Source organism: Octopus bimaculoides, chromosome 5, assembly GCF_001194135.2.
Source record: "Octopus bimaculoides isolate UCB-OBI-ISO-001 chromosome 5, ASM119413v2, whole genome shotgun sequence".
NCBI classification, from domain to species: Eukaryota; Metazoa; Mollusca; class Cephalopoda; order Octopoda; family Octopodidae; genus Octopus; species Octopus bimaculoides.
Window position 1 is genome coordinate 53,748,770 of NC_068985.1, and position 13,698 is coordinate 53,762,467.

The 13,698-nt window shown below is 35.3% G+C and overlaps 1 protein-coding gene across 3 annotated transcripts in view; it reads left to right on the forward strand.

Moving 5' to 3' along the window:
* The first annotated feature begins 109 nt into the window (after nt 1-109).
* Nucleotides 110-13,698, forward strand: part of LOC106873816 (atrial natriuretic peptide-converting enzyme) — a 37,375-nt gene continuing 23,786 nt past the window's right edge. Inside the window, exons 1-3 of one of the 3 annotated variants that reach the window (XM_014921329.2) lie at nt 2,040-4,817; nt 7,782-8,087; nt 13,426-13,548. In XM_014921329.2, the coding sequence (XP_014776815.2) occupies nt 4,709-4,817; nt 7,782-8,087; nt 13,426-13,548 (538 nt within the window). In that variant the 5' untranslated portion in view covers nt 2,040-4,708. Of the gene's footprint in view, nt 4,818-7,781; nt 8,088-13,425; nt 13,549-13,698 lie in introns of all 3 variants that reach the window. The other 2 variants (XM_052968390.1, XM_052968391.1) reach the window with 2 other exon arrangements.

Consider the following 13,698-nt stretch of genomic DNA (forward strand, 5'->3'; position numbering starts at 1 on the left):
ATATATATATATATATATATATAAACGCAATGCGTGATCGATGATAAGAACATTCTCTACTCCACTTTTATATCCAGTGCAGTTAAACGAAGTCCGTCAAACCCCTGGATATGTTTGCGTGCGGAATTCGAGCACGTAATAGCAATATTAAACTCAGAAAACGTAATTGATATTATATGCTTTGTAAAACATGTGTTTCGGTAGATCGGCTGTCATTATTACGCAAGGCAAGACAATTAATTAGATGTTGTAATATAGCTGAGTTACCTCCTTAGCGTTGAGAAGATGAATCGACCGCACTACGTCATTTGGCTAACTTGCCTTGCATAATGAGGACAATTGATTTACTGAAACGTGTGTATACTTTATAAAGTTTAGAATGACAATTATGCTTTGTGTTTATATACTCACAAGCTTGTCCCTCGCGGCGGTGGCATTGCGTTTCTCAAACTTGTACCCTAGCACAACCTATTTCCCCTTGATTTCCATAGTATAAACTAAGATACTTTCTAACAGAATTTTTTAGAAAAGACATATAACCAATTTTATGCATGAAAATAACTACTTCGAAACATGCTCAAAATACAATAGAATCATTGTAGGATTCATACTCATTGCAAAACATGTCTATTGTTGTATGATGGGCAGTGATGCAATGGGGGTTATTGGAAGGGAGAGCAGTATTACTTTCTGTCTTGTAGAGCATTGTCTTCAGCATCAGTTTCAAAGTTGAAGAACTTTCCTAAGGATTTTTGATGCAACTCAGAGTAGGAATTGAATTCGCTATGAACTCCTCTGGTAATGTTTATGTAAAGTTGACAATTAGGATCGTTATAAGCAATGTAAATACTAACCCTTGTTGAGTTAGTGGAGCTTCGGTATTCTCTTTTTCATCTGTAGTTCACTCTTGTTCTATTAGCATTTACTCCTCATTTGACAAAGTTTCTCTATAGGATGGTAGCCACATCAAACTTACGAAATAAGAAAAACAAAACAATATCCAGACACTTAAAGAGGTAGCGGCTTGACTACTTGACGTACTTTTGTCTATTTTGTCATCTATTGTTCCTTCTGTAGACGTTGCAAGCTTTCATGTTATTTCAGTAAGGTCTTCTGTGTCAAATCTTTGTAAGCATTCAAGTTTAACTTTTGGCACTGCTGCTTTTAATTCAACTTGATGACCTCTTTCCAGTAATCTTGAATAAAGTCGATGCACTGTTATTAAATCGAAAGGCAGAGAAGAAACAAGAAATCCACACCAAAAGTTAAACTGTAGAATCTAAGGAAAACAGTTATGTTCTGCGCAAAAGACAGTCACTCTGTTATTTCAAACCTAAAGAAACTAAATGAATAAAAGAGAAAGGTGAAGGCTTGATGTTGAAAGATGTGAGATGTAGGATATTTGAGGAAATTCTGTACTACTCAAGTTAGCCAGGTCCACGTTTGTTGAGTGGATCTGGTGCAAACGAGATGGGTGATTGAGGGTACAGAGCGGTGTCGGCACGAATGCTGAGAACAATGAAAAAAGGTACTGGGTAAGAGGAGAGAGTGAACAACTTTTGGAAAGAATGTTTAGTGCACTAGAAATAAATAAATTTTAAGAAGTAAATTGTAACCTGTAAACAAACATGTACAAAGAAGGGAGACAGGAAATAAGAGAGGTTAAAGTATCACATCAAATTATATAATCATGATGATATCATGCTTTTAATTTTTTTTTAAATTGTTGAAATTTATCCCAAATTTCAGGAATTATGTTGAAATTACAAGCTGTATCCTGAAATTAGTGGTCATAAAATATAATTCTCATTAAGTGCAGAATTCCGTAACCAGTGTTTCCGTAATGTGGTGTATTTCAGTGCATTTATACATACATGTACACACACACACTGTGTGTGTGTGTGTTTTTAATATATTTAGGAATATTTGAGTATACTAACGAAATGTTTGATGCTTCATGTTATATTTCAGTGTTCAAATTGCAGACAAAAATCATTATCGTCATCATCTTTATTGCCATTATTAATATTATTATTATTATATGACGGACATGTGCTGTAGTTTGTTTTGCTCTTATTTTCACTGTATTGAAAGTGTTTTACGTTGGATGTCTGCAATGCTTGTAGTGCGATTTTCTGTATGTTGCATATACTTGTTAGTCTTGGTGTTTTTGTTATGCATTTGTGTTTTTTTTTATATTATACCTAATGCGCCTACTATGATAGGAATTATTTTTGCATTTAGGCTCCACATTCGAGTTACCTCTATTTCCAGGTCTTTGTATTTTGAAAATTTCTCCGTTTCTTTTAGAGAAACATTGTCATCTGTTGGTATTGATACATCGATTAAAAAGCATTTTTTTTCTTGGTGAACTCTGACAACTATATCCGACCTATTATTATTATTACTATTATTATTATTATTATTATTATTATTATTATTATTATTGTTGTTGTTGTTTATTATGGCAGCGAGCTGGCAGAATCGTTAGCACGCCGAGCAAAATGCTTAGCAGTATTTCATGTTTTCGCGTTCTGAGTTCAAATGCCGCCGCGGTGGACCTTGCCTCTCATCATTTCGGGGTCGATAAATCAAGTACCACTTACGCACTGGAGTCGATGCAATCGACTCATCCGCTCCCCCAAAATGTCTACCCTTGTGGCAAAATTTGAAACCATTATTATTATTATTGAGTGAGAGAGAAGTATATGCCATCAAAGTGACACTGTCGTAAAACATACGAAGCTCAGTATACTCATCATGACTACCCGTCTGATAAGGGTACACCAGGCACATGCATCACAACCATATGTGCGCGACATGGTGATCTCATATCAAGATAAACAGCGCATGACCTCGCAGGTGGGGACCAGTTAGAATTTTCTTCAGGGCGAGTAACCCATCCCACTCAAAAGGTCCTTGAATAAGAGTTGTTTAAGGATGATGAATGAAACATGCATGTTTCCAGAGGTGAATTATACAAACTCCTAAGAATTCATCTCAATATATGGCTATAATATTCTTCTCCTACTTCTGCTTGTGATCAGATATGCACATATTGCCAGCCACTAAGGGACATGCTCAACTGGATAAGGTCAAACAACTGACAAGCAAATCTGTGGTATTGAACAGAATATTTGCTGTAGCCCATCTTTTATACCAAGACAAAACAATGTACATAACATTTCCAATCAGTTAAGATCAAAAGTCATGAGAACCAGTGCCTGGTACTGCATCAAGGCATTTACTATTACTATTATTATTATTATTATTATTATTATTATTATTATTATTATTTGATGAAAACTCTCAGCTTATTTTGCTGGGTGTGATAGAAAGTGTCAGCTGCCCTCAGCCAGCAGACTAAGACGACACTTGTTTACTGATCATGCTTAAAGAATTCTGCAGAGAACCAAGCAATGCTGGTTTTTGTAGGTGTTCCATCTTTACGTTTGTACCAGTTCTTTTGAGCCATGTTGATAGTTGAGTGCTGATACTTCCAAGTGTGCCGATTACTACTGGTATCACATCCACTCTCTTCATTGCCTATTTCCCACATCAAATCCTTATAATATTTGCAGCTGGTAGAATCATTAGCATGTCAGATGAAATGCTTAGCAGTATTTCTTCCAACTCATTACATTCTGAGTTCAAATGCTACCGAAGTCGACTTTACCCTTCATCCTTTCAGGGTCAATAAAATAGTACCAGTTGAACACTGGGGTCAATGTAGTCCATTTCCCCAGAAATTCAGGCACTCTGCTTATAGTAGAAAAAAAAATTATTGTTGTGATTGTTATTATTATCATTATAAGGCAACCAGCTGGCAGAATAGCTAGCATACCAGGTGAAATGTTTAGTGGTATTTCGTCCGCCCTTACATTCTGAGTTCAAATTCCACCGAGATTGACTTTGCCTTTCATCCTTTCAGAGTTGATGAAAGAAGTACCAGTTTCACACTGGTGTCAATGTAATTGACTTAACCCCTCCCCCCGAATTTCAGTCCCTGTGCCTATAGTAGAAAGGATTATTATTATTATTATTATTGGCAGAATCATTAACATATTAGAGAAATTGCTAAGAGGCATTTGTTCTAACTTTTTCTTGTTCTGAGATCAAATCCTGTCAAAGTCAACTTTGCTTTTACTCTTTCAGGATTGATAAAATAAAGTACCAGTCAAATACTGGGGGCCAATGTAATCAACTAAACCCTTCTTCTTAATATTGCTGGCCTTGTGCCAAAATGAAAAAAGTATTATTATTATCACTATTGGTGAGACTGAATGGATCTACTCTGAATATGCTTTTCTAAACAGGAGGAACGAAACTGGAAGAAGACACTTTCCCATACTTTGGGGATGGCAGAATAATCCGGGATTTTTGTGTGGGGTTTACCCTGGATTATCCTAAGTGGACTGCCCTGCTATTGGAGATACTATTTATTTATTTATTATTTATTTCTCTACTTTCCATTATATATCCTCTGTTATATCCTTTAATATTGTAGTTTCTCTCCTTGATCGATGTTAACCTCACCTGTTTTTGTAATTTTTGTTTTGCTGTGTTTTTTTGTGTGCTGTAACTCATTCTTCGATATTGTCCTTCATGTCTTGGGCCCTCGTGGCCATTAAAAGAAATCATTATTATTATTATTATTATTATTATTATTATTATTATTATTAATTTCTCTTGTATTTTTTAGGAAAACATGCCAACTACAAAGACCAAAACAAGGAAAAATCGACGTCGCTGGATACTTATTTGTGCAGCTCTCATTGTCTTGTTCATTATTGTCTTCATCCCAGTCTATGATTTAAGTAAGTCCTACACCTCACCTATCTACTCTTGTTCCACTAAACATTTTTTTTAGTCAATGAAAAATCTGTTGTGTTTTGTTTTGTTGTTGTTGTTGTCTTGCCATTCTTGTTTCCATCTCTGTTGTTATTATTATTGAGGTTATGAAAGGTGATGAGCTGACAGAATCATTAGCATGCCAGGTGAAATGCTTAGTGGTATTTTATCCATCTTTACATTCTGGGTTCAAATTCCTCCATGGTTGACTTTGCCTTTCATCTTTTTGGGGTTGATAAATTAAGTACCAGTACTGGGGTCAATGTGATCGACTACCACCCTCCCCTCAAATTTCAGGCCTTGTGCCTATCATAGAATTGTTAGCATGCTGGGCAAAATGCTTAGTGACATTTCGTCTGTCTTCATGCTCTGTGTTCAAATTCTACCGAGGTCAACTTTGCCTTTCACCGTACGGAGTTGATGAAATAAATACCAGTTGAGTACTGGGGTCGACTTACCCACTCCCCTGAAATTATTATCATTATTATTATTGAGTGGCAAGTTGGCAGATTTAAGATGTTGGATAGAAATGTTTAGTGGCATTTCATTGGTCTTCACATTCTGAATTCAAATTCCATGAGGTCGACAATACCTTTAATCCTTTTGGCCTTGATAAAATAAGTACCAACTAACTGAGCAGTGAAATTGATGTTATTGACTTGCCTCTGTCACCAAAATTTCAGGCCTTATACCTATAACAGAGGAGGTCATTACTATTATTATTATTGGCAGTGACTTGGTAGAGTTGTTAGGTCATTTGATAGAATGTCTTGTGGTTAGTAATCTGTTCTGAGTCCCTGCACCCTAAGCTCAAGTTTCACTGAAGTCAGCTTTGTCTTTCATCTTTTAGAGTGGATAAAAAAAATACTGGTCTAAGATGGTGGATTGATGAAACTGTATGACTTTGGGACTAGATGCTTTTTTGTATTTGTTCTATTTCTTTGTGTTTTGATTTCAAATCCCGTCCTGGCCTATTTGGGCTGTATACTTAATTCACTGCCCAGTTTAACATTGATATTTGATACCCAAGGTGACTTTAGTAAAGCCCACTCTGTGACAAGCAGTCAGGCCAGGTTCCCTATTTGAGGATATCTTCTCCCACCACTTATGATGATCCAGTAAAGTATCATGGATGAGCATTACTTTCTCAACTGAATGACTTGAGTCTGTGATGAGCTTTAGGAGTCATAAGCCAGAAGTAATCATCTGAGCCTAGGCCTCAATGCTTGCTACAGAGTGGCTTCTACTAAGTGTACATAATGTCCAGATGGTAGTATTAAACCATGGGATTTTCTAGGTTTAACTCTTTAACATTCAGATTATTCTATCATATATAATGCTCTTTCATTCATGTTGCTCTTAATTAATCATGCATTATCTCATAGCTTTGATATTTTGATGATGTGATAGTATATTTTTAGAAGGGCATTGAAGGTTTGGTGTGATAGTCTGGTTAGAACATAAACCAAGTAGCATATGTGGGTCAGATATGGCTGGTTTAAATGTTAAAAGGGTTAATGCACAAGAATAGGAACAGTTATGCCTTCAGTGGAATTCCAAACATTTCTCTCACAAATTTCACTCCTGAAGTTTATGGAAGAAGACCCAATGTGTCACAAAGTGAACTGAAGATCATGTAATTTCTTAAGCACATCACCAGACAATGACCCAGATTGTAAGTTCCATATATAACTGCAGGTCATAGTTCACTCTTTTAAGTTGGCAGGTCTTTATTGTTGATGTATGGTTTTGTTAAACCTGCAATGCTGAGTTCAAGTCCTACCATGGATTTAAAGATTACAGAGGGATGGATTTCAACAGATTTGTAGCCTTAAATCCATTACGACATAGAGATCATTTTCATTGCTGACCCAGTGACCCAATTAGTTATAATACATTCCTTAGACTCTACTCTGCTTTCTCTCACTCCCTCTCTTTCCTCCTGCTTTCCACCCTCACACCTTCCCTACTCTCTCTTGCTCTCTTTCAATATTTTACATCTGTTTTGTATTCCAGCATCGATAGGATATTTTACTACAAATTAAAAATTTTTTAAAGATTGTTTAAGCAATTATTTTTTTTTTTACTGCAGAAGACCTTCACAAAACAGTGAAGTAGGAATAGATCTTATTCTAAGTCTGGCAAACTGTAGCTAGTATGTGTGTGTATATAATTATATACATCTGTATCTGTGTGTGCATGCATGTGTATGTATGTGTGTATATTAATGTATGTATCAGTATTTGTGTGTGTTTATAAAGAATAACGACCCCCTTTGGTCATGAATGACCATGGGATTGCACCTAGAAAGTTACCCTCTGAGGCACAAGTTCAGGCAAGGTTGTTTATCGAAGATTAGCAGTCACCCATGCATACCAGCCTCCCTTCTCTATGCCCCTGACATTATCCAAGAGAAAGGCAAATGTTGATACAACTTGGCACCAGTGGCATCACATCTCATTTCTACAGCTGAGTGAACTGGAGCAACGTGAAATAAAGTATCTTGCTTAATAACTCAACACACTGCCTTGGCTGGGAATCAGACTCACTACCTCATGATTGTGTGCCTGACGTTCTAACCACTAAGCCATGAACCATGAGCGTGTGTATATATGCTATAAAATGGTTGGTATTAAGAAAAGCACTCAGCTGTAGAAATTATGCCAAAGCAGATACAAGGGTATGATGCAGTCCTTGGATCTGGTCATACTGTCCAACCCATGTCAGCATTAAAATGATGATGATGAAAATGTGTGTGTGTGTGTGTGTGTGAATTGTAGGTATCTCTAGTAGATAGGTCTAATCATGTGGATATTGTAGACTGAACATGAAAGCGCTTAAAAGAGGATGATAATGTCTTGTATCATAATTTCTTCTTCGTAACCAAAATTTAAAACTGGGATATATTCTTTGTTGCTTTTATTTTCCAGCATCAAGTTCCAAAGTATTAGCACCATCTCATTTGAACACCAGTTATTCTGGAACCAAAGTAACAACATTCCCATCAAATTACAGCATACAGTCATCAACACCTATGAATGGAATTCAACACAGCAAGAATTTGTACCAAACTACTTCTATACATACAAATACAATCACACCTACTGTTTCTGCATCAACTCAAAACAGTTACCACCCAACAATTTCTCCAACAAGACAGACTCCTAAAATCTCTCCTGTGAAGACCCTTCCCCCATATAATCATTCAATGAATGCATCTGAAAGATCGATTTTCCGTAAGTATTCACTTATTTAAAAATCTGTTCATATTTTTCTGTATATATCAGTTTAAATTCAATGTGAAATAATAAATATTTTTTCACTCAAGCATCAGGCTTCAAGTACATAGGATACAAGAAATATGATTGTGTGGCATTTATGCCATTCCCAAAAATAGAATAACAAATTTACATTTGAAAATTGAAACCCAAGTTGTGAACCTGATTTCTCAGAAGTTTATCATCTCTCAAATAAATTTGGTATAATTCAATAAAAACTAATGCTTTTCAGTAGAGGCAAGCGTTCTGTACAGGAAACATATTTGATACAATGAATATCAACAGTAATATCAGCAGTAAAGTTGAACATATTTAATATAGTGAACATCAATAATTAACAGTGAAAGTGTTGAAGCTTTTAATGTAGAATCGTCAGTTTGATATAAGATCAACTGTTAGAGGTGAACATATTTAATATTGTGAATGCCAGCAATTAACAGTAGAAGTGACATATTTACTATAGCAAAGCATCAACAAATCAACAGTTGAAGTGAACATGCTTAATACAGGTCACATCAATAGCTACAAGTTAAAGAACTGGAATGTTCAATATAGAATGTCAATAGCTAAAAAGAGGGCAGCATATTTAATACAGTGAACATAACAATAAACTGTAGATAGGAACATATGTAACATAGTGGACATCAACAATAGAGGTAAACATGTTTAATACAGTGAGCATTTGCAGCAGAGGTGAACATATTTAATATAATGAACATCAATAATCAACAAATGAGGTGATATATTTAATATAGTGAACATCGACAATTAACAATAGAGGTGAGTATATATGACATTGTGGACATCAATAATTTACAGTAGTAGTGAAGATATTTAATATAGCGAACATCAACAATTAAAAGGATAGGTGAACCTGTTTAATACAACAAACATCAACACCAATTAAGAGAGGATAATATTGGCTTAATGATTAATATTATTTTATCCAATTTTACAAGTGTGAGTTGTTTTCTCTACCTCTTTTAATCAAAATTAGTTATTTAGATAATAGTTCATCACATCACTAAGAATATAATTTAATTAAAATTTCTTGATTTGTGACATCAAGAATGCTAGCATTCACTTTACTGAATATCTAATTTTTTACTGAATATTTTGTGAAAATATAATAATAAAGATTATTATCATTATTATTATTATTACATAACTAGTAAAGCAGTGAGCTGTCCAAATTGATTGGACACTGGACAAAATGCTTAGTGGCATTTCTTATGGCTTTATGTTCTCAGTTCAAATTCCTGTGAGGGGTCAATAAATAAGTGCCTGTCAAGCACCAGGGTCAATGTAATCGACTAGCCCCTTCCCACCAAAATTTCAGGCCTGGTGCCTACAGTAAAAAGTATTATTACATAACTGGCTCAGGTGGTGAACTAGCAGAATCATTATAGCACTGGAAAAAAGCTGAGTGGCATTTCTTCCAGCTCCTTAGATTCAGAGTTTAAATACTGCCAAGATTAATTTTGCCTTTTATCATTTTGGGATGAATAAAATAAGTACCAGTCAAATACTGGGATTGATGTAATTGACTACCTCTCTTCTCAAAATTGTTGGCCTTGTTCGTGGCAAAATTAGAATTATTATATAATTGGTAAATCAGCCTAATATACTTAAATTAACTTTTCTTAAAAACGTTTAGATGTTACACAAAAACAATAGTTGTGTAAAATATAAAGATGACACTAAAGTAGACAGGTAGCTAGATAGAGAGATGGAAAGAAAGAAAGAATAGCATTCTCATATTCCTAATTTATGTCTTCGTATATTTACATATTACCAACTATTAATTTATTCAGTTGGGCCTTTTATCTCCCAAAATACCACTTAAATATAAAGTTGACGTATTTACTGTTTAAACAATTGTTTGTTAAAATTAAAGAAATTAAATCTAAAGCCTTTACAACTGAGATAAGAAAATGGAAGAAATCTACAGTTGGGTCCTTTAACAATTCCCTGATTGAATAAGTCAAATATTAGGTGATGGTTTCTCCGTTGAATCTTGAAGTGTTTCCCCATCAATGACAGAATCAAAACAAAGGTATGTGAAGTATGAAATGTACATAGTTGTTAGGACTGAGACGCCTACAAACTTTTAAAAAGCTGACAAATAGTGTATTGTCAGACAGTTTGCTGTAGAGTTGTAAATATATTGATAGGACAACAAAGAAAATAACTTTCCTCACTGTGAATTCTGTTTTATGTTTGCTTTCTACAAGGAAAATAATAATAATGAAATAAAGGAAATATGATTAGATTTCAATATAGGAAATAGCATTAGGTTATTTATTTTAGGAAGAAAATTCTGACAAAATGTATTTAGAATTACTTTAGTCATGTCTTCAAAATATACACCCACATACTCTTGCAAAGGCTATTCAGAAAAATACATTCATGCTTCACACACACATTACAATGAATGAAACAAATACACACAAACACACACATTGCAATGAATGAGGCAAATACACTCACCCATCACATACAGATATTGCATATAGTCATACATCACACATCACGTACACATATTGCACATATTCATACAGCACACATCATATACATTATATTATGTATACTAGTATATCACACAATCACACACACATTGTGTGAAATAAATGCATGCACATGTCACACTTGCTCTGTGTACACTCCCACGTCACACAAAACACACATGTTCAATGAATGAGCCAAATGTACACACAAACTCCTACACATCACACAAACACATTGCTATGAATGTAACAAATACACTCATACATTATGCACACACACACACACACACACACACACACACACACACACACACACTCACTACAATGAATAAAATAAATACAAAAACTGTGCAAATTTGGTGCAAATTTAACTGGATGAAAAGTACAGGCATCCTTCTGCCTTATGGAAGCATTGTATTCCAGAAATTCTTGCAGTAACATTAAGTACCATAACTTGGAATTCCATGATGTGAAATCTAGTTCCCATTGAATATGGAATCAGTGGCAAAATATGTTTTGCGTCACAGAATTCTACATTATGGTAAGATTTTCAAGAATGCAACATTTTGTAATGCAGAGGATGCTTGCAGAGAGTACTATGTAATTTTACTTCCTCCTACAGTTTATATAATTGTGGTGAATAGAGTCACACAAGGCCTTGTTCTTGGTTCCCTTCTGTTCTTGTTGTTGTTGAATATAGATGAATGTACGCACTCAGCTGCATTCAGTAACTGAGCAAATGACACTAAAGTGATGATAAAGATTATAACAGATGGCAGTGTCTGAATAATCTAATGAGGACTAGGAGATTTATACAATTGTTTTTCATCTTCTACTTGTTTCAATCATTGGATTGTGGCCATGCTAAGGCGCTGCCTTGAAATGTTATTTTAGTTCAATGAATCTTCCCCAGCCATGCCCATGGTTGTGAATGAATATACAAGGTGTTTGGATCAAATTTGGCAGATTTCATAAGAGGAAAATGCAATATCCCATCCAAAAATAAAAGCATTTAAAAAAATTTAAAAAACATCTATTAAATTATGGCTAGGAGATAACAATTTACTTAAAGTAGTTGCCTTCAGCTTCCGCCATGGCCTCAAGATGGCTCCGGAATCTGGTACATGCATTCCTCACTGTGTACCTGCGACGATCTTTGAACACCTCTTTGATCTTGGCCACTAGCTCGGTTTTGGTATTGCTGACAGAGAGGTTGGTATCTTTCTCAACACCACCCCACACATTGTAATCTATATGATTATGATCGGGGAAATTAGGAGGCTAGATATTGGGGCTGGCGAAGTCATAGAAATTCTCTGACAACCACTTATGGCACTTTCTGGAGGTATGGGAAGGAGCCAAATCCTGCTGCCACACACATATGGCCTTCCAACAGTAACCTTCTCCAGCCAGGGTTTGCCTACAGTCTGCAGCAACTTCACATAGCTGTCTGAACTGAGCCTAAGGCCCTGCTCAAAGAGTTAGGGATGAACTCTGGCATGTGGATGCAGTCAGAATGCCTGTTGTGTCCTTTCCTACTGTGACCTTGCTGAAACACTGCCTTGAAGTATTTTTTTTCAAACAAATCTACCCTAGTATTTATTTATTTTAAAAAATTTCTTACGTGTTCTATTGGTCTCTTTTGTTAAACTGCTAGGCTATGGGACTGTAAACAAAACAACCCCAATTGTTAAGCAGTGTGTGTGGGGGGTGGGGGGGACACAGTCACACACACACACACACACACACACACACACACACACACACACACATACACACACACACACTAGGTTTCCACACAGTTTCTGTCCACTGTATTCACTTACAAAGCATTTGTCATCTCAGGGTTTTAATAGAAGACATTTGCTCAAGGTGCAGTACATTAGGATTGAAATCAAATCCATGTGGTTGCAAAGTGTGCTTCTAAACCACACAGCCAAGTCTGCACCAGGTGCAAAAATGCTTGAAAATCTTGGTAGATAAAAGAGGTATAGCGAATACTATCTAATCCTAACAATTCCTTCCTCAACATCTCATGTCTGGAACCTATAGAATAACAATTTAATACTTACCCCTTTAATATTTAAACTGGCTATATCCAACCAAAATGTTTTAATTGTTTTTATGTTCAAACTGGCCAGCGCTAGCCTTTGCCACCTACCCTGCAATGTCATTCTAACAATGAAACAATCACATCAATGAAATCTCAAAGCCGTGAGATTATGCATGATTAATTCAAAACAATCTGAATAAATAAGCATTACATTTGACAGAGTAAAAAAAAATTATAACTGAAATTTCATGAAACTTTCCAAGGACTAATTTCTGGTCACTGCATTTCCAGTGACAAGAGGGGTCTGTACACATAGCCTATGAAAGTGTGGTGTTGCAACATCACTGGTGCCTAGCTGTATCGGCCTTTGCCTTCCCCTTGGATATGGGACACCAGACTGTTCCAGGTATTGCTGGAATTTATTTACAGCTGGATGGACTGAAGCAACATGAAATGAAATGTTTTTGCTAAAGAATATGGACCAATTGAAACCACAACCTTATGATTGTAAGTGCAACACCCAAACCACCAGACTGCACACCTACACAGTCATTAATAGAAGTACCTGTAAAATATGGGGGGCTATTTTGTAAATGTACTCTTGACCTACAAATTTTGGGATTGTTTATCAATATGTATTTGTGTAAGAATGTATGCCTATGTTTGTGTGTATCTCTGTATATGTGTGCAAATAAGTATATAATGTGTATTTACATTCATATCTTCCTTCTTTAAGATAAAGTATGTACACTAAACAAACCACAGTTTCAGTGTATCAAAGATGGCGTCTGTATAGATATTGAGTACAGATGTGATGAAGTTGTACAGTGTGATGATTTCAGTGATGAAATTAACTGTGGTAAGTCTTCACTACCACACACACATATATCCCCTTAGTTCATAGATGATGCATAGTATACCTAGTAGATTTTTACCTATATCAGATGTTTACATATATTTTGTGAATATATATATATATATATATATATATATATATATATATATATAT